This window comes from Culex pipiens, chromosome 3 (assembly GCF_016801865.2).
Source record: "Culex pipiens pallens isolate TS chromosome 3, TS_CPP_V2, whole genome shotgun sequence".
Classification (NCBI taxonomy): Eukaryota; Metazoa; Arthropoda; class Insecta; order Diptera; family Culicidae; genus Culex; species Culex pipiens.
In genome coordinates, this window is record NC_068939.1 from 117,413,495 (window position 1) to 117,435,303 (window position 21,809).

A 21,809-nucleotide genomic window follows, 5' to 3' on the forward strand; every position below is an offset into this window, starting at 1 on the left:
ATCGGTCCATCCAGTGCTGAGAAAGCTAATGCGGAGCTCGACACTCATGCAGCCGCACGACTCAAAAGCACATGCTTTTTCTCTGTTTTTCTCTCTCTCTCTTTCTCTCGCTATCTCTTTCTTGCTTGTGCGGTACTGCGTGGTGACAGCAATCATTTGAATGCAGCTATGGGGAATGTGATCATAATTCCTGTTCGCCCATTTATTAATTGATGTACCTATTCTGATTCAAGATTTAAATTAAACTTCTAAAACAAATATGGCCGAACAAAAAAAAATGATTTAGCCAAGACTCCAACACCTTTTTGAACCTCCCCTTGTTCCACTCAACAGTTGTAATCACGTTATCAGCACCGTTGGTCACAAGTGCATCGAGGGCTAGAGCAAAATTCAAGTTTTTTTTTCGCCATTCCTGAAACCAGCTAGATAAAGCAGATATCAGCAGAACACCGATAAGAGCACGCGCGCGCGCCGAACCGCTTCACTCATCAACTAGCGCCGCAGTTTGCTTGCAAAGGTGTCAACCGTGTGATCATCATCCTCTTTGACGGAGCTGCGGTGGAAGACGACCAAAATGGACTCGGATTGGACCAACAATGAGACGTACCGCGCGATCCCCCAGATGGAGGTCGAGAGCCCAAAGGTGGTGAGTTGGTTTGAGTTTGGAGTTTGGATTTAAATTGATGAGTTTGATTTGATTTCAGAGCGATGAACCAGATAAAAAGTCCACCAGCTCCAGAGGCAAGAGGGGAGCAAACAATATGTTCACTCAAAGCGTTTTCGATCTTACGCTGATCACGATCAACATTTGCCAAATTTGCTACATTTTGAAGGTTGGTCCATCGTTGGGAGTACTCTATTACATAATGCTGGGCCTGTTGGGCGTGTCTCTTGCACTGCTGGTAAGAAATCGATAAAATTATTTTTTATTTGAACCTTAATTAAAGATAATCTGAACTTTGTTTTCAGTCGATGCACGGTTTCATGGGACTCTTCGGGCGACTTCAGTGCAGCACTCCCCTTTCCGATGGTTGCTTCAACTGTCTCTACAACACCTCCCTCTTCATGGTGGTCCTTATTTATCTGGTCAATCTTGTGTTCAACGTGGTGAGCTTGAAGGAAACCGAAGACAAGTGTCGAATCATCATCGACAATTTGCGCAACAGAACATTGTGATATATTTGAATAAAAAACAACCAACAGCTTCAAGCAAACACTGTAAAAAAGGCACTTTACTGCTCAACAACTAACATAATCTACTCCACCAAAGTGTTCGTCCTCGTGCTGTTCAAATTTGATCACCTGTTTATCGTCATTCGTAACATCAGCAACATCACCTCCAGCTGTCTTTTTCTGCTTCCGGGGTCGATCCACAGGTTTTAGCAGTCCCGAGTCGATGACGGTGTTGTGCACGCGTGAAATGTGCTCCTGCAGTTTGAGTTTACGCTGGAAGGTGCCGTCGCAAAAGTGACACTTGTACATCTTCGAGTACTCCCGGTAGATGCCCTGGTGCGCCTTCAGGTGGGTCATCATGTTGTAGCTGGAAGAGAAAGAAATAGAGTTGGGTATTGTTTGTTTTAACCGAGGTTTTAACAAATCAAATGATTAAAAAGAATGTATGAATTTATTCTCAGAGGAATTCTCTTATTTATTTGGAAAGTTTGTCCATGCATTCACTAAGGGTTTGTTCAAATATTACGTCCAGAGATTTTCGGGATTTGATACCCCCTCCCCTTTCACCAAGCCTTTCACGCACTTTTCCTTTACCTTTAACATGGACTGTCACAAACCTCAGAACCCTGTAGATTCAGAAATGTATTGTTGTTTGAACATTCGTGTTCGTGAACAACGAATCATCCTTGCTGTTAACTTTCCGCAGTAGGCCTGACCGTTTACAATAGAAGTAGGGGAAATATACCCATTTTAAGCCTAATAAGCGGTCGTGTTAGAATGATGCTGGATAATTTGGAGTGTTCCTTGAAATTTACTAAAACCAAGTACACCAACGAGTAGAGCAATTTTTTGTGAACATTTCTGTTTATTTTCACTTTTACTAAAAGTTATTCTATTCCTTTTACAAGCATTTAAAAAAAAAATCCCAAATGTATTCTATTCAGACGAGAATCCATTGGGCCACGCCCATTTTTCTATGTTCAGCTTAGTTCTTTTTTCTTCCAGCGATTTTTTGGGTCTGCTTAGTCCTGCAAAATGTGATGAAATTTTTAGCAAACACTTACGAAAAGTAGCTGTTTACGCACTGGACACAAGTTTCGGCCGTCCCGGATCACCGACGGCCTGTGCCCCGAACTTCACTTCCCCCAGAACTTCCTTTTCCTGCATGAACTTCCTTCACTCCTGCTGCATGTTCCTTCCACTCCTTTTCCTTAAATCCACTCTCCTTGCATGGATCCTCCTCCCACTAATCACTCTCGCGCGACATTAGGTAAGTATTCGGACTAGTTAGTTAAAACTCGCGTTTTGTGTTTGTTGAGCGAACCGAACTCCGCGATGGTTGCTTTTAGACTTGACTTTTATTGCAATTATGCTTTGTGTTTACATCTGTTATGCTGCGCCGAGATGACAGATCTCGCGTAGCAGTGGTGCTGGTTTTGGGGTTTGTGCATGTCTGTACAATTTGTGTCGTTTTGTCTGTAGGTATTCACATGTTTGGTAGAGGGTTTACAAGTTGGTATGTTGTGTGTTTGTGTGTTTGCATGTAATTTGTGTGTGTTTTACAGGCGCTGCTGGTGGTGTTGGTGGCCACCCTTTGTTCTTTAATTGCCTTCGCTTCTCGCTCGGTTTTTTTCAGCTTTCGATTGGAATGGGTCGTCAAACGTCAAAAGACTTGGCGTAAAAATGCATTTTAAAACACCTTTTCAAATATTGAAACTATGGCTTGTTATTTCAATATTTATATTTTTTTTTAAAGATTTGTTTTATATGGAAATTTTCCACGAGGGGGGGGTCTGAGATCTTGTCTGAGATTTCTAATAAGTGTCCACTAGGGTGCCCAGAATATGGGATTTTTTTTCATAAGCTCGCTCCACAAGCTGATTATTGTTCCTTGAGCTATTTTAGGACTCTGGGTCAAATATGAGCAAAATCGGTCAACATTTACCCATTGATACTCGAGGGTGAAGTTTGTATGGGAAAAATCGGAAAAATGTATGAAAAACCCAATTTTCTTACGGTTTTGTCTGCAGAGCGCGCTACTTTCATTCAAATATTCTCAAAGGTTGGTTATTGGAAATGTAGTGTTCTACAACTTTGTAGAACATGCCAAAGCTGTAAAAATCGATCCTGAAAAGTTATTAGCGAATTAAAAATTTCATTTTTGTATGAAAAACATTTTTTCGTCAACTTTAGGCTCGAGTATCAATGGGTTTATCTTAACCAATTTCGCTCAAAATTCAGGATTTTTTTTTTTCATACATTTCGAATGTAATAACAACATTTTTTTTAAATACTGAAAATTTTCACAAAACTACGTATTTTCGAAAAACTACTCAAAATTACAGTTTTTACAATAAAGTTTCAAATGATCGGGATTTTTTCACATTTCAAAAGTTATAACGCAAATTTGAGAAAATACTCCAAATTTTCACTCAAAAAATCAAACCATCCACATTAACGACCCCCGGGTCTTTTGTGGTCTCTACACGCAAACATATTCCGGTGAACATCGGATGCGCATTCGGCTTTGACCATCCGATGTTCAAACCTTTGAACATCGAACGTTCAAATTTCGTAAAAATTACCAACACAATTAAAACTTATTTCAATGTATGTGTGAACCTCCCTATCGAGCTGCTCTCTTCTTCTTTAACTTTGTTTCAATAGCGGGGATTCTTCCTTCATCGCGTTTGACAGTTGGAGTTTTTTTTTTGCTAGCGCAACGTTTTGTGTTGCCCGGAATAAATCCGTAATTTTCCGGATCTTTCATTAAAATTTAAATTTCAGTGTGTTAAGATCAGAAACTTATTTTTTTTCTGTGAACCGACATCCCGGTCGCGCTGCAGGTAAGGCAGTCAACGCTTTAAAATTCTTGCTTAATTTAATTACGAGTACACTGAATCAACAGGAAATGGCCGCTAACTTCACCTGCCAGGACATTGACGCGTACGCGAACCTGATCGGCATAAACTCGTTCTGCAAAACGCGCTGGGCCAGCAACCAGAACCAGCTGGTGACATCCGGGACGTTGTCGCCGGTCGAGGACGACTCGGTTGGTAACCTGAACCTGGCGGACGCCGAGCAGTGTGGCTTCTGCAGCCGCACCCGGACTGATGACGTTCAACCCAAACCAGCAGATCTCGCTGGATCAGCTTCAGCTGCTGAGTCAGCTGCAGGTGCGTTACTTGCTTTTCGCTCTAAGGATAATTTCGAACCAATTATTTCTCCCCTTATCAGGCCACCAAGACCGCATCCGGAGCGACGGTCCTCCACCACACGCCCGGCTGCGGACGGAAGCCAGCAGCAGCAACCCAAGTTTGTGTTCAACGTGGACGCAGCAGCCCCAAACGGGACGTCCTCCGGCGTTGATTCCGGTTGACGCGTCAGGAATGCCCACGAAGATAGCCAAAAAGAGTGACAAGTCACGCAAGGAGAAGAACCGGCTGGCCGGAGTACGACAGGCGCCGGTAGATCAACAAAGTGCAGCCGCAGCGGCCGCCGTTCCCGGAGGATATCAGTTTGAGGTTAGTCCCGCTCCGGCACCCATTCAAAACCCGGCTGGAAACGTCGTCCAGGAGCGTCAAATTGACGTGGACTCGGAGACCGATTCCAACCACGATACCGCTGGCCTGGCCTATGCCGGTGGTCATGAAGAACTGGTCGAGTTGCTCATCAGTCGCGGTACCAACATCGAACACAAGGACAAGAAGGGCTTTACGCCGTTGATCTTGGCCGCAACCGCAGGTCACGAGAAGGTCGTCGAAACGCTGCTCCGACATGGGGCGAAAATGGATCCTCTTTAAAGAATTCGACCTCGAAAGAAGCCGCGAAGAAAGTCGCAAAGCGGCCGCGGCCAAACAACGCGAACGGAGGAAGCGCAGAAAGGCTGAAAAGCGCGAACAGCAGCGCAAACTAGTCGAAGGCGAAACCAAACCGGGCGCCAACATCGATGACGACAAGGACGCGGACGAAGAAATTGTCAACGTTCCACTGCCACAGACTCGCGGAGGCGGCAACTCAACAACCCCCGCAACAAATAATCGCATTCAACCGAGAGAACCTCCACCAACAGCTCCAATCGTCGTCCAGCAGCAGTAGCAGCAGGACAAAGAGGAAGGTGGAGACTCCGGCATCGACGCCAACAGCCAGGGCACGTGCTCGAGCTCGGACTTCAAGTCCGCCAGCAGTCTGATCGAGCAACAGCGAAAGAACAAAAAAACGCAAACAACAACTCCAGCAAGCTCACCAACAACAACAACAATCGCACGTCAGCTCGGCCGTCACGGCCAAGCAACTCTAGCAGCAGCAGTACGCGAGCGCACGCACAACCAGGGCTGCCAGTGTCCACCTGAGGCAAGTGCTTTTCGCGCCGAGGTCACATCCGAACGCACACAGGTGGGTCCCTTCCTCGCAACGATCTTCTATTAGTAACCGTTTCGCTCATGTACGATTTTCTCTATTTTCGTTTCACGCTCAACTTCAAACGACCATCTGGACGCTCACGTGTAGAAGCCATTCAAGTGCAACGTCTGCCAGATGGTTTTCGTGACAAGTCGGACCAGCGGGCGCACGCCCAAACGCACTCCAACACCAAGCCTCACCCTTTGCCCTCAAGTCCTGCCAGTACAAGCACGAGGACTAATCCTGTATGAAGAAATACATCCGGAAAGCACCGGGTAAAAGCTAACAGGACATTCGTCCAAGAGTGGCGCTGGAAGGTCGAAAAGGACCAGCACGGACCATCATCGTTTTCGTCTTCCTTAACATCTTCATCCGGCAGTGATGGCCATTCCTTCCCGGGATCATAGAGGTACGACCAAAAAGGTACGAAAATTGTTCATCTTATGAACATAAATCTCACTCACAATTTTCACTCTTTCCAAAGTGTGCATTTCTCGTTTGTGCACCCCGCCCCGGCCAAAACCTGCTTAAGAAGCGACCTCGCCGTCTCCGCCATCAGAAAGAGCCACCCACTTCCGGTCCGTACATCAAGAAGTGGAGTTGGAATCTTGGAGCACGTGAAGTGGACCTGGCCGTGGGTTAACTAGCGAAACTTCAAGCGCACATAAAGCAGCACCGGACTGGTTTGGGTCGGCAAAAACAAAGCTGCAGCCATGGCACGAAAATTGCCAAAGGTATGTAGGAAGATCCCCTGAATATGAACAAAGTTCTAAAACCTTTCTTATCTTCACACAGAACTTAAGCAAGTCACTTCGAACATGCAGACCCACAAGAACCTGACTGCGCTCCGGACTGGTCCCGGACAATTATAAGAACCGGTGTTGAAATTACAAATCGAATGGCGTGGCAGCAGAATGAAATAGACTGTCGCCGATAACAGAGCGGAAGTTTTGCGTGCCTATGCGTGGTTCTTCCGACCGATCGAGGTCTATCTGGTACTGGTCGAGCATGACCAAGCGGAAGCTCGCATGAAAACCACCGGTACCGCACGGCCGACTGTTCCGGCAGAAAAATTTCGATGCGCTGGAATCGAACGGCCAAAGACCACACGGCAGAAAGAATTGATTAAGCAATTAGTCCTGATTTTGTTGATTTCAACTCTGCTACTAGAAAAGTGGTTTGCCGATGACTGGAGTAACAAAGATTGATTGTTAAACGTTCGTTTTAAAAGCTGAATTAAAAAAATATTTATCGTTTTATCAATTATTTCCTTTTGTAGGGAATATTAATCAAAATAGATGTTTTTATTTCTTTAACTTGAAAATTAAACAAAATAAATCTTTTGTTTTCAATGTAAACAGTTTGATTTAGTTTAATTTTGAAATTAAAGCAATAAAAACATCTGTTTTGATTAACATTCTCTTAAATAAATTAAATTATACCCAAAATACTCATTAAACAGAGCCATCTAGTGACAAAACATTGAACAGAGCCATCTAGTGGCGAAAAGCGGTACTGCCCAGCAGCGGCAATGTACGGTGGCGCCGCCAGTGTTGAATAGAGAAAACAGCAAAAAGCTGCACGGGGCGACACGCACACAATCAAAGGAAATGTCAAATTCCATTCAAAGCAAGATGAACATCGGATGGTCAACGCGCTTTGAGCATCGAATGATCATGATCGTTTATGACCATTCGATGTTCAAAATTTCGGTACCAATGATCAAAGAATTCGCATTGGTTGTTTTGCGTGTATTGCAAGTTTCTGCTCGAACCTAGGAGTCCGAAGGCTTGAATGGGGAGAGCACCCAAACCTCTTTTTACTCCAAGGAACCTTCCAACCCAGTGTTTGAACTGACGACCTTTGGATTGCGAGTCCAACCGCCGCCAGCGATTCCACCGGAGAAGGCTTGGTTTGGTGTGTTGTCTGTACTTATGGCATGGAGACGACTCATACACCTGGAATGACTTAACGGCCTAACAACAACCAAGGCCGGGACCGACATTTTACTTCCTCATCCGATGGAAGGTTGGAGCAGATGGGAATCGAACCCAGAATCATCCGCTTACAAAGCGGACAGCGTAACCATTCGGCCACGCACTGCCACGCCAAATTTTCACTATACTCCGTATTTTTGAAAAAAAATACTCAATTTGAGTATTTTTTCGAAAATACGTAGTTTTGTGAAAATTTTGAGTATTTTCTAAAAATATTGTTATTACATTCGAAATGTATGAAAAAATCCTGATCGTTTGATACGATCGATACCCATATTGTAAAAACTGAAATTTTGAGCATTTAAAAAAAAAATTACATTCGAAATGTATGAAAAAAAAACTCCAATCATTTGATACCCATATTGCAATAACAATAATTTTGAGTATTTTTTCTAGAAACATTGTATTTTCAAAATACGTATTTTTGTGAAAATTTTCATGAAATAATAATTTCAATCGATAGCTGACATCATCCCGATTCCAAAACACTATATTTTGTTTGATGTTTGCATGATTTTTCATACGATTAAAGCCAATGTCTCCCATATAGCCAAAATCCCATAAGCTCTGTGCTTCAGTTAAGCACTGAACCGTGCTTAACCGAGGCAGCTGAACGAATCAAAACCGGGGCAGTGCAAAACCGAGGCGTGCAAAACCGGGGCATGCCTGTACAATCTTGCATCAAAGAAATTAGAGTGTGCAGGATACGCTTGGCGGCGCCACCGTCGCGGCTGAGAATACTTAACATTGAAAAAGACTCAATAATTTCGAAAGAAAATAAATGTTAACCTCGTTTAAATATAAAATTCACTTCTGTATAATTCCAGTTGACTAAAAGTAATGCAAAAATGCATTAACATTAACGAAAACATAACAGAAAATTCATTCAAAAATCAAGCAAAACAATGTAAAAGGTCCTAAGTCGAAAATGTAAACAAATCGGATTATTGAATAAAATACATAAGAATAACTTCCTTTACACATAAAAAATACAATATCCCTCAAAACTTCACAAAATTTGTACGGTATTTAATTATTTGATAAGGGCTCAATTCGGTGTTGGTTTGTTGTTGTTTATTATTTCGTGTTAGTCTTCCACCACAAGAGGCCGAATACGTAAATAAACATTATCATTAGGTCAACTGAGTTAGGGCTTTGTGTTTTGAGGACCTATATGGAAAATGGAACGGCTGCTGTCAAAAAAGTGTTTTGCCCGAGGTTTTGCCTCGTGTTGTTAGCTCGCCGCCTCGCTCGCTGCCTTTTTTTGGAGAAAAAATCAACGTAAAATTTACATTAATGATGGATTTCGATCTTTTTAGCAATTTCGATTTATTGCTAGGTAAGATTACCAACACTTATAATATTATTTTCATGTAAACTTTATGAAACAGCTTGCTTTCTGGAGGAATAATAGTAGGAGTAGGAGAAACCGATCACCATAAAATGGAATGATAATTTAACCGATATTTTATGTTCTATTTCCAGAAGCAGCTCAAATGATGCTGGACGCTTCTGTAGCGGATGAGACCGATGTGTCCAGCGTACACCAGACAAGCGACAGCACACTGACGGCAACAGACATTGACTTAACCCATGCCTATGCCGATCAACGGAAGCCATTCAAGAATATTACCAACAGTGACGTCAGCACTCTCAGTGCCAACAGCGAACGATCATCCGGCAAGCAACCGAGTCAGCGGCTCAACGTTACGCAGGAACCCCAGCTGAAACGTGAACGTTCTGGAGTGTCAGTTACAAGCCTCAACAGCAGCTGCCGATCAAATGGACGCGATCCACCGTCGCTTAACGACGCCCAGGACTCTCAACTGAAGCGCACCAGTTTCGCCGTCAACAGCAGCCTCGATACGTCAGCCCGAGGAGCAACGGAAGCGTCGCGTCAGCGGCTCAACCTTACGCAGGAACCCCAGCTGAAACGCGAACGTTCTGGAGTGTTGGTTACAAGCCTCAACAGCAGCGGCCGATCAAATGGACGCGATCCACCGTCGCTTAACGACGCCCAGGACTCTCAACTGAAGCGCACCAGTTTCGCCGTAAACAGCAGCCTCGATACGTCAGCCCGAGGAGCAACGGAAGCATCGAGTCAGCGGCTCAACGTTACGCAGGAACCCCAGCTAAAACGCGAACGTTCTGGAGTGTCAGTTACAAGCCGATCAAATGGACGCGATCCACCGTCGCTTAACGACGCCCAGGACTCTCAACTGAAGCGCACCAGTTTCGCCGTCAACAGCAGCCTCGATACGTCAGCCCGAGGAGCAACGGATACGTTGCGTCAGCGGCTCAACCTTACGCAGGAACCCCAGCTGAAACGCGAACGTTCTGGAGTGTTGGTTACAAGCCTCAACAGCAGCGGCCGATCAAATGGACGCGGTCTACTGTCGCTTAACGCCACCCAGAACACTCAGCTGAAGCGTACACGTGCCGGAGTGTTGGTTACAAGTTTCAACAGTGGCCGGTCAATCGAACATGGCTCACCATCGGCTTCGCTGATCGGAAGCCCTGAAAAGTATGCTGAAGCCGAAGACATCGCGGCAATCAGTCCAATACGGCGTAAGCTGTCTGCGCATCAACTGGAATTTACGACGAACACACATAAGGAAGCTAAAGAAACATCTAACAACCTGCCCGCTCCCAAACGTCTCCCTACGACGTCATCCCCAAATAGGCGTGAGTTTCCGGATGAAGACCCTTTTGGGGACATCACAGTGATTAGCAGAAACAACTGTTTATTCGATGATGCTGGTTTTGAAGACGCAGAGGACGAAGACGAAGGCAGCGAAGAACACCCGGAAGAAGCAGAATATGACGCCGAAGTAGATGTGGAAAGTGATGGAGAGGAGTCGACACCGTACGTGATACACGTGAGCCTCGTTGAACAGTACTTTATGCCGTACGCGAACCTAAGTCTCTTCGACGACCATGACCCGCTGGAAACGATCGACCCACTGCAAACGAGCGCAAGTACATCTGGTATAAATTGGAGTTAAAATTCTTGATTTTTTCTATAAAATTTATTTAAAATGCTTTATTGTTTCAGAAAGTGTAATCGTGCCCAAGAGAAAACTAAACGACAACCTCGGTGGACACGGTGAGTGAATTCCAAAATTATATTCTGGGCTGGGGAATTGGGTACGTTTTGAAGCGACTCCGGCTCCGACTTCGGCTTCTCGTGATTCAGCGACTCCGACTTCGACTCAGACTCAAACTTTCCGAAAAGACCTGACGTCACCGCCTCCAACAACAACTCACATACAAATTTGTTTAAAATAAGATGACTCTGGCACCGACTCCGGATGCTGAAGATTTAGTGACTCTGACTCCGACTCCAGCTTCTCAGTATTTGCCGGCTACGACTCCGCATCCTCAGAAAGACCCGACTCATTTTTTGATATGTTTTAGAGGACATTAAATACCAACTTTTCAGAAATTTCCAGGTTGTGCATTAAATCTTTGACTGAGTTATGAATTTTCTAATCAATACTGATTTTTTCAAAAAATCGAATTATTGGTCGCAAAATTTTTTCAACTTCATTTTTCGATGTAAAATCAAATTTGCAATCAAAAAGTACTTTAGTGAAATTTTGATAAAGTGCCCCGTTCCTGTTTTCAAACCTTTGCATGGCAATATCTCAGCAACTAAGGGTTGAATCAACAAAGTTAAAAAATTATAATTATAATTATAATTTCTAAAACAAGAAAAACTAAAATTAAAAAATTATGAAATTATGAAATAAGGAAATTTCTGAAATGAAGAAATTAGGAATTATTTAATATATAATTTTATGATTTTATAATTTTATAATTTTATAATTTTATAATTTTATAATTTTATAATTTTATAATTTTATAATTTTATAATTTTATAATTTTATAATTTTATAATTTTATAATTTTATTATTTTGATGATGATTTATAGTGATATGCAAGCTTTTGCATGAGATTTTACCATCGGATTTTTTGCTGTGTTGCCAAATACTCATAAATATTGTCGGTATTCAAATTTAAATGGTATTTCTCATGTTTTGATAAATTTAATATTTTTTATCATTTATCTTTGTAAAAGAAAACTTGTTCATCTTTTTCTAGAGAACCTAACATCAAAACTCCTTAGTGGGCCGGATTTAATAATAATTTCAAAACTATAATTTTATAATTTTATAACTTTATAATTTTATAATTTTATAATTTTACAAGCTTTTCCCGGCAAACTTCGTCCTGCCCTTTTTTGGTTTCTTGACGTTTTTAGCTTGTTTGCTTATTCAGCCTCCTGTGATCAAAATTTGATTTTGCGCAACTTTTCCCATACATTTTGTAGATTTTTCGGAATCAGTTCCAGAGTGACCAAAGATGTCATTTTTTGGCGTAAGAACCTTCCTTGGGCTTATACGAACCCAACGCCACAAAAAGCACCTCGATCCGACGCTCCGTATTGAACTGATTCGCGTTCGAACAAAACCGTCGAAATTTTTTATATATATAGATAATTTTATAATTTTATAATTTCAAAATTTTATAATTTTATAATTTTATAATTTTATAATTTTATAATTTTATAATTTTATAATTTTATAATTTTATAATTTTATAATTTTATAATTTTATAATTTTATAATTTTATAATTTTATAATTTTATAATTTTATAATTTTATAATTTTATAATTTTATAATTTTATAATTTTATAATTTTACAATTTTATAATTTTATAATTTTTTAATTTTATAATTTTATAATTTTATAATTTTATAATTTTATAATTTTATAATTTTATAATTTTATAATTTTATAATTTTATAATTTTATAATTTTATGATTTTATAATTTTATAATTTTATTATTTTGATGATGATTTATAGTGATATGCAAGCTTTTGCATGAGATTTTACCATCGGATTTTTTGCTGTGTTGCCAAATACTCATAAATATTGTCGGTATTCAAATTTAAATGGTATTTCTCATGTTTTGATAAATTTAATATTTTTTATCATTTATCTTTGTAAAAGAAAACTTGTTCATCTTTTTCTAGAGAACCTAACATCAAAACTCCTTAGTGGGCCGGATTTAATAATAATTTCAAAACTAGCCCACGGGCCGCACAGAAGACCATGGTGGGCCACATGCGGCCCGCGGGCCGCATTTTGGTTACCACTGCGATAACTGATACGAGAGAATGACTCCACAGATAAAAAACTAAAACGGTTGCTTTTCTTCAAATATTTTGACAATGTTTCCTATACAAACTTCAATGACTTAGAGGGAGGGGTTCAGGGGATAGCTCCGAAAAAGCTCGGATTTTAATCAGTCTAATGAACAATAATTTTTTTTTTCAGTTGACGCTGCAAATGCCCATAGCGCAGCACCTACGACGGCGCTGAACGTGCCAGCCGGAGATTTCCGAGACTTGAACATCGACGCGATCCAAAAGAAACAAAAGAAAAAGACAACAAGCAACCGAGATCTCCGAGCAAAGGGTTTGCCATACCTCCGCCGGAACGGAACGATGGCTCCGGCAAGACGACTTAAAACACCATGCGAGTGCAAGAAACTTAAGTGCCACGAAACGTTTTCGGATGAGATGCGAGCGCTATTTTTCAAGACTTTCCTAAAGTTAACTTCCTCTGCACAGAACCAGTTTCTGAGCAATCATGTGCTCATTAAGCTCGTTGCGTACCACAATGTAAGATTAATAGCACTGTCTGTTGTTCAATATTTAATTTAAAAATGTATTTTAGGTTGTTAACTCTCGACGAACGTATACATACACCTATCACCTGCCTGCCTGCGGAGGAATGTTGCGCGTTTGCAAGAAAATGTTTTTATCAACATTCGATGTTAAAAGCAAGAAAATGCGCTGTTTAATGAACAAGAAGCGGTCCGAATCCGGGATAGTCGAGGACGACAAGCGGGCGCTCAACCATAATCGTTATACTATTCCCACGGACGAGGTGAAGTTTATCAACGGACACATCCTGTCGTTCCCCTCGTGCACCTCACATTACGGCCGCGAGAAGTCGTCCAAACTGTTCCTGAGCAGCGACCTGTCGATTGCAGCTATGTACAGGCTGTATGTTGCTGAATGTACCAAACGAGAAACCCGCCCCGTCCATTACAACTCCTACAAGGCGATCTTCAAGACGTACAACCTCGCCTTCCGAACGCTCAAGGTCGACACGTGTGGTACATGCGACTACCTGGCCGTTTCCATAAAAGGATGTCAGCAAGAACGCGAAAAACTGGAACTAGTCAGCAAGCAGACCGACCATCACCAGCTGTCAAAATTTGTGTTTGATCAGAAAACCATGGATATCAAAACTTCCACGACCGACCCAACTGTTGTGACGATCTCAGGTGATCTTCAAAAGAACTTACCAACACCTCACCTCCGGTCTGGCGAATCATACTACAAACGGCAGTTATACACCTATAATTTTACCCTGTTCCGGAGCTCAGGTGGTACCAATTCCAGCCACTGTTTCCTCTGGAACGAGTCAATTGCCAAAAGAGGTTCGCAAGAGGTCGCGTCCTGTCTGAACGTTCATTTCAATGATCCGCACTTCGACGGCGTCAAGCACGTGAACTACTACACGGACAGGTGTGCAGGGCAAAATGCCAACTTTGTACATTGTATGTATTTCACGCAACTGATTGAACAACGCGCCTCGTGTGGGAAGGCCCTGACTGTGGAACACAAATACATGGTCAGTGGCCACTCCCACATGGAGGTGGATGGTGTTCACGGAGCAATAGAACGTGCGAAACGCAACACTTCACTCAGCATTGAAATCCCGCGTGATTGGGCGGTGTTGATATCTCAAGTTCCGCGAAAGGTGCCACTCGCTGTGTACGAAATGGAGCAGTCTCAATTCCTTGCGTTCAAAAACTTATCTTGCCGGTACAAGCGACCAAAACTGAATGATCAAGGCGAGCCAATCTTGTTTCAGCAAGCTATGGTCTTCAAATACACGACGGCAGCACCTGGAGTAGTATTTTACAAAATCGACCCTCGTGCTGAAGACTTTCAAAGCTTCACGATCATTCGCGAAAACGTCGACCCAGAATTGCCGGAAATGCCAGCGATCACAGATCAACCGATTGAGCTTTCTCAGGAAAAGCTTTCCGATTTGAAGAGCTTGCTCAAGTACGTGAGTGAGCCGAACAAGCCGTATTACCAAGCCCTTTTGAAGAATCTTGTTGCCCCGAAGCGCGGACGGAAGCGGCAAAATGTCATTGATGATCATTTCGAGGCGGACCTAGATCCGTTGGAAGAATGTTGGTAGTAGGAAGGCAGATCACTGATCAAATGTGGCCTGAAATAAATCAGTTTATAAAGCAAAAACTAAAATTGTTTATTTTTTTATTGAGAAAAAGTCAAAAATCTCAGGTTTACTGTCCCGGTTTACGGCTGTCCAGGTCGTAACCCTTATGCAGACATTCCTGCTAACTGTTCAGCCGCACAACTGGTGGTTCCTGCTTCTTGCATCCTTGGTTTCCAGCTAAGTCATCTTCTGGGGTCAAAATCACTCTGGCTGGCGGTAAACTCCGTTGAACAGCTCGGCCTGCGTGGTGTAGTCCTAGATGACGAAGATGAGCGGATGGTTGCAGTGAAACATGGCCGGATCATCAGGTCGCAACGATCGGAAGCTGAACTTGACCGTCGCGTCGCGCCCTCCTCGTTGACGGTGGTCTTGGACTTTAGCAGCACATCTCCGAACTGGGCTTTCTTCGAGAAGCCGGAGAAGTTGGCGGAATTTTTTTGCCTTGTCGGCCCAGTACGGTCTTCATGTCGACGGGGCGCGGAAATGCCCTCGTTGACGACCTCGCAGAGGATGTCCGGCGACGAGGTGAGGCGGGCAAGGAGTTTGTCCAGTGCGTTGGATTCGGTGGGGGTAGGAACACGAACATCGAAACGCGGGAATGTGTCCGAAATAAATAAAAGAAATTCGAAGGAAATCGGGCGGTGTTAATCTCCTCGAAGAAATCGCTGCTTCTGAAATTCGATTACGTTATAAGTGCATCCAGCAGCACCAGACAGTATTACTAGACTTACCTGCGTATATTCTAATCATAGCGAAGAGTTGATTGCTAACCGAGTTCTTTTGGATTCCTCAGAATCAATATTTTAGGAATAAAAATCCTCTACATTATTGCACCCATCACTGCGCTCACTCTTTTAGGTATCCGAACATTGTTTTTGCTTAACATAACACAAAAATCGCTCAAGAATCATTAAAAATCTATTTAAAACACTGTAAAATCAAAGTCGTTGCAAAAGGCCAAACAGGAGACTGAGATTTGTTTTGGTTAGCTCCAATTTGGCCACGGGCCGACCAAACAAAACGTAAACAAAAACAAGCTGGCTTCGTGTTAGGCCAGGGGCCAACATGGAAAGTGAAACTGTCACTGTTTACAAAGGAACTTCAAAGCAAAGGGCCAACAAATATCCCGTGGGTCAAACACTTTTTGTCTGGGCCAATGTTGCTTTTTAATCAATTTTCACGAATAAAAGTTATTTAATGGTAATTTAAACCACAAGACAATGTAACCGCATTAGTTTTCCTTCATTACAGCTATTAACCTTTTAAATTCACCTAGTTTTGTTAAATTAGGATTTGAAAAACTTCTTCCAAACTTCAAACTGATTTTTCTCAATGTTTTGAAAATGGACTATGAACCTTTTACAATGTTTTGCTTGAAATGATTTTTCAAGCGACAACTTAAAATAGTCCCTTTACACATGTTATGTCCGATTTCGTTTTGTTTACCTTCTTTGGCGCGTAAAATTGCAACCCTCTGATGAAGGACAGTTAGACATTGGTCTGATGTCGTTCGTGAGCAATTCCATGTCAAATAGGGAATCGGTTGTACCCGACCCTCTCCGATTTCAATGAAACTTTGTAGACATGTTATCCTAGGCATATATAAGCCATTTTTGTGTATATGGAGCCAGTAACACTCGATAATGTCATTTGAGAAGGGCTTACGTGTTTTCAATATTTTTGTTTTAAGTAATTTAAATATTGCTGTATCTCGAAGCCGTTGCATCGTATCAAAAAGTGGTCAAAGACAAACTTGTAGGAAATTTGACGGGCTTTCCGAAAAAAATACACTGAAAGAAAAAAACACTCGACTTTTATGAGATTTTTTGATTTTTAAGTTTAAAAGTTAAATTTGAAGGTGAGCCCACGATTTTTTTTCGCTCAAAATTTTTGTGAAAATAGCCTAAGATGTTACAAAAAGACTCACGAAAAATGCAGGATGGAGCAACTCACCTAAAAAAATACAAAAATCATTTACTGAAACTGTTTTTTTGAAAAGTGCTCTAAACGTCAAAATTTTCAAAAGCCGAATACGGGAATCGATTCTCCAGACAATTTTACATAAAAGTCTCCATGTTGACTACTGTCCTAAGTCCAATCCTTGTGAAGTTACAGCGGTTTTAAAAATAAAAATGTTGAAAAAATAGGTTTTTTGATGGTTTTTGGGAATTTCTATATGGTGGACTTGATTTTTCAGTTTCGAAAATATTTTTACCGAAAAGCTCGTCCAATTTCCCATAAGTTTGTCTTTGACCACATTTCAATTGGATGTATGGGCTTACAGATATAAGCTAATTACATTGCTCATAACTGAAAACATAATATTTTTTCAGTGTAGTAAAGTAACCTGGATAATAAATTAGCTTATATCTGTAAGCCCATACATCCAATTGAAATGTGGTCAAAGACAAACTTATGGGAAATTGGACGAGCTTTTCGGTAAAAATATTTTCGAAATTGAAAAATCAAGTCCGTCATATAGAAATTGCCAAAAACCATCAAAAAACCTATTTTTTCAACATTTTTATTTTTAAAACCGCTGTAACTTCACAAGGATTGGACTTAGGACAGTAGTCAATATGGAGACTTTTATGTAAAATTGTCTGGAGAATCGATTACCGTATTCGGTTTTTGAAAATTTTGACGTTTAGAGCACTTTTCAAAAAAACAGTTTCAGTAAATGATTTTTGTATTTTTTTAGGTGAGATGCTCCATCCTGCATTTTTCGTGAGTCTTTTTGTAACATCTTAGGCTATCTTCACAAAAATTTTGAACGAAAAAAAATCGTGGGCTCCCCCTCAAATTTGACTTTTAAACTTAAAAATCAAAAAATCTCATAAAAGTTGAGTGTTTTTTTCTTTCAGTGTATTTTTATCGAAAAGCTCGTCAAATTTCCTACAAGTTTGTCTTTGACCACTTTTTTGATACGATGCAACGGCTTCGAGATACAGAAATATTTATATTCCGAATTACAAAAATATTGAAAACACGTACGCCCTTCTCAAATGTCATTATCGAGTGTTACTGGCTCCATATACACAAAAATGGCTTATATATGCCTAGGATAACATGTCTACAAAGTTTCATTGAAATTGGAGAGGGTCGAGAAAAAAGTGCCTGAAAAATTCCTGTTTTGGGCTGGAATTGCTCTCGTACTGAATGTTTTATGCAGTGATTAGATGGCCCAACGTTCTGCTACGTTCTCATGATTTTGGAAGTGGCGCTATCTAGGCGGATGGTGCACACCCTAGCTCTTTTCAACGTATTTTGGTTTGAATTTTTACACACGTTTTTCAATGCTGTTTGTGCTGTTTGTTCAATGATATACATCTGTTCTCTGTGCCCTAGTGTCCACGTGGTTTATGGATAGTCCCATGCAATATTGCATACAACATGGCTTTGACTTTGACAACTGTCGTCAACTGATTGAAACTGTCAGACCAGTGTCAGACGTCAGTGAGTTAGTAAATTTCCAGCCATTTCAGTGCCATCAATCTGCAGGTGAGGATGGAAAATTTTATTTATGGATTCAATTTTACTGAGGTTTTTCCAACTTTTTATCCAGACATTTTAAACCATTCAACGTGCGGCGTCCCGGTGGTTGCTTGGATCTGCGAAAGGACAAATTTTTTGGTGTTTTTTTTTTTTCAAAGGGTAAGTGTGTTCCGGCAATTTTTCCTCCCAGCCCCAGCAGAAGTGAAAAGACCGGAAGATGGTGGATGACCAAAGAGGCGTTCTTGGGATACATCAAGAAGGGTTTTCATCCGTTTTTTGTTCAGGAGAACATAAAGTTTCCGGTATTTTTTTCGTGGACGATCATAAGAGCCACACAGCATTTTGCCAACTGCATGCACAAAAACCAGCCGGCAGACGTTGTCATTTATCGCGGGTTGAAGGTCGGAAGGACAAAGCAAGTGCGGATTTGGCAAGCTCGATATCCAGGTAGACAACAAAATGTTTAAATTTGTCCAATCGTAATATATGTTGCTAGCGAAGGAAATTGACCGCTCGTTCAAGCCCGAATTCGCAATAAACGGATTCTGAGTTTGCGGCCTGTCGATTTCTCGAAGTGCATTGCTAGGAAAAAGATTCGATCAACCCATCGCAAGCCGCATTGTACCGTGCAGTTGAACCTGATTTCTTCGATGAGGATTCCGAGAAAATCGTGTGTTCGCTATACAATAACGTGCTGCAGATCCTATATCAACGCGAGTTTCAGGACATGAATGATGGAGCTGATTTAGACGACGAGGAGAAGGACATAATCACAGATAGAGCAGATGACTACTTCAAGAAAGAAGAGTTATTGGATGAGTATGTTTTAACAAAAGTTATAGTTTATATCGATACCTAATTTGAAATAAGTTCCTTACAGCTTTGGAGAAATCGCAAATGAGGACAACGCATGTTACGGAGACGGTAGTGAAGTGAATAAACCAGATACGTACCTCCAGGACGATCAGCAAAAAATGTGCGACTCACCGCAAGTAGAAAACATCGAGAATACGGACCAAGCTCAAGATTAAAGCATATTTTCAGTGTGTTGACCTCAAGCAAGCGCAATGAGCTTCATCGTAAGATCGCGGAAGAAAAAGCAGAAAATGATCAGCTGAAGGAACAGAAACGGAAGGACCAAGCCATACTCGTCGGGGAAAAGAAGCATCAAATGATCAACAAAGCTTCGAAATTCCTGGAGCGTTCGAATTTTCGTTTATTTTCGTCCATTACAGTTCATAAATAGCAACATTGGTAGCGAATACAAGCATTCCAAGCTAAATCAATAGTTTAATACCAAGTTATACCGTTGCAAATATGGTTTAAAATTAGCAGTTTTCCACAAAGACTGGAAAATAATATTTATTGTATTTTTTTATTCGACTTAAGCTTTTCAGTCGGCATCCATATGACCAAGGTAGCCATTTCGCCATTGGTTTACTCATATAAGCCTCCATACAATTTTGGCAGCTAAATCAAAAACAAGAAATAGTAGTTTATGCAACAAGTTGCAAAAAGTAGTTTTTTTTTCAGCACGAGTCGTACATTTATCCAACGAGGGTTATCGAATTGGATAAATACGATGAGTGCGAGTTGCTTACAATATTTTTTGAAATTCCGAAAAACGCTTTTTGAATGGAATTTTATGTTCAACATCCATGTGTTAAGTCAATTCACCGTTCAAAACAAAAAATATAAAAATATAAACTTCGGATTACCGCGTATCCGTATTATCCGTTGTTAGATACAGATTTAATCGGAACAATTATTATTATTCGGAGTCTGAAAATATCCGATCCAACAGTTCCAGCTCTAGTTTCTAGATAAACATTTCATCAGCTTCTACTCACCGTTGGGCAAACTTCTGACCGCAGGTTGGACACTCGAATGGCTTTTCCCCGGAATGCACCTAAAATGCAAAACTTTCTTAAATCTAAAACTTTTTAACCTTTTTCTGTCAAATCAACCCACCCTCATGTGGCGCTTCAGATGCGACCCCGACCGCAGCATGTAACCGCAGATTTCACACTTTTTGTCGCGAACATTCCCGTGCGTCAGCTGATGCATGTGGAAACTCGAATAGTGAATGAATTGCTTCCCACACTTATCACACTGGTAGGGCTTTTCACCTTGAATTTGGAAAATTTGTGAGCGATGAATACTTTTAAGTATTTCTATGGGACATTCTACCTGTGTGCATGGGCATGTGACGAGTGAGCGCTCCCTTCTGCTGGAAGCTCTTACCGCAGAACGTACAATCGTACTTTGACGATCGACTGTGCTTAGCTTTGTGGGAGAGTAATGCCGATTTGGTGCGTACCATCAACCCGCAAATATCGCACACTTGTTGGTTTGAATCGATTAAATGTTGCTCTTTTATGTGCTCCTGAAATAAGGAATTTTGTAAGCAATTTTCTTCAAATAATTAGCTTTGACTTCTTATACTTTTAATTTAGCTTTAGAACTAAATTCTACGTTACACTCGGAGCACTTTGCAAGCCGACAAAGTACTATCTTTGGCAGTGGTTTCTCTTCCTCTTGTATTAGTTCATATTCCAGCTCCGTTTCCGACTCTTTTTGATCCCCGCCAACGGCAAATTCTTCAAGCGGTGCTTCCGAGCGTTCCTCTTCCTCCAGACGTTCCTCGTTGGTGTACTCGATCTCGTCCAGATTAAACTCAACCGGATCGTCAAGAAACTCCAGCTCCGCATCGTACTCATCCTCCGGAAGTGCAGCCTTGTGTGAATGTGTCCGCATCTCGTTCAACGATCGAAAGCTATCCCCGCAGGTGTTGCACTTCATCGAAACCGCCTTTTCGGTGCTGAACACAGACTTTACATCTTCCTCCTCCTCCTGAATTTGCTCCAACTCGGTCAAGTCCACCAGGGACGCCTCGTCTACCTCCTCCTTGAAATACATTTCCTCCCCCAACTTGACCTTCCCCGTTTCGCCCACCACGACCAGGTTCTTCCGCAGCAGATCGGTAAACTCCTGCTGGATGATCAGGGCCTTCGTTTGGGCCGCATCGTAATCGTTCAGTTTGATTACGCACTCCTGGCAGACGACGGACGCAATCAGGCTGGCGGCATTCCCGGAAAGATCCATCTCCAGAAAGCGTTCGATCAGCTTGTACAGCAACGTTCCGGAATACTTTGTGACGAGTTGCATCAGGTTCCGGAAGTGGGCGGACGTTTTCTCGGCACAGATGCAGCACTTTTCCGCAGAAGCATTCATTGCGAATTTTAAATTTCACTTTGATTCGATTTTAATCTCAAAATTGGAATTATTTTTGTTATGAAGCGATTTTACTGTTTACAAAACCGATTTGACAGCGTTGCACGCTTAGAAAAGAAGTCGAAACATTGAGTTTAATCACACTATGAAATTAATTTAACTTAAAATGGGTGAA

At 41.6% G+C, this 21,809-nt stretch overlaps 4 protein-coding genes across 6 annotated transcripts; 3 read left to right on the top strand and 1 right to left on the bottom strand.

Annotated features, from left to right (window-relative positions):
- The first annotated feature begins 374 nt into the window (after positions 1-374).
- Positions 375-1,279, top strand: LOC120417877 (uncharacterized). Of its 2 annotated transcripts, none has more exons than XM_039580100.2 (3): positions 375-643; positions 705-902; positions 970-1,279. In XM_039580100.2, exons 1-3 carry the CDS (start codon positions 575-577, stop codon positions 1,174-1,176), a joined length of 474 nt encoding a protein of 157 aa, XP_039436034.1. In that variant the 5' UTR covers positions 375-574; the 3' UTR covers positions 1,177-1,279. The 2 variants fall into 2 exon arrangements, with proteins under 2 accessions (XP_039436034.1, XP_039436033.1); XM_039580099.2 differs by having other exon boundaries at positions 379-646; positions 970-1,276.
- On the bottom strand, positions 1,215-21,736 carry LOC120417875 (zinc finger protein 98-like). Its single transcript, XM_039580095.2, has 5 exons — positions 20,846-21,736; positions 20,591-20,786; positions 20,372-20,529; positions 20,251-20,309; positions 1,215-1,540 (listed from the first exon to the last, which is right to left on the bottom strand). Exons 1-5 carry the CDS (start codon positions 21,632-21,634, stop codon positions 1,240-1,242), a joined length of 1,503 nt encoding a protein of 500 aa, XP_039436029.1. The 5' UTR covers positions 21,635-21,736; the 3' UTR covers positions 1,215-1,239.
- On the top strand, positions 3,663-5,141 carry LOC120417876 (ankyrin repeat and KH domain-containing protein mask-like). 2 transcript variants are annotated; one of them, XM_039580098.2, is made up of 3 exons: positions 3,663-4,019; positions 4,082-4,349; positions 4,411-5,141. In XM_039580098.2, exons 2-3 carry the CDS (start codon positions 4,085-4,087, stop codon positions 4,974-4,976), a joined length of 831 nt encoding a protein of 276 aa, XP_039436032.1. In that variant the 5' UTR covers positions 3,663-4,019; positions 4,082-4,084; the 3' UTR covers positions 4,977-5,141. The 2 variants fall into 2 exon arrangements, with proteins under 2 accessions (XP_039436032.1, XP_039436030.1); XM_039580096.2 differs by having other exon boundaries at positions 3,663-4,349.
- LOC120417874 (uncharacterized) lies at positions 8,853-14,868 on the top strand. The gene is made up of 5 exons (XM_039580094.2): positions 8,853-8,910; positions 9,057-10,559; positions 10,627-10,677; positions 12,920-13,266; positions 13,322-14,868. The coding sequence occupies exons 1-5, from the start codon at positions 8,868-8,870 to the stop codon at positions 14,864-14,866; spliced, it is 3,489 nt and encodes a 1,162-aa protein (XP_039436028.2). The 5' UTR covers positions 8,853-8,867; the 3' UTR covers positions 14,867-14,868.
- Positions 21,737-21,809: the final 73 nt, after the last annotated feature.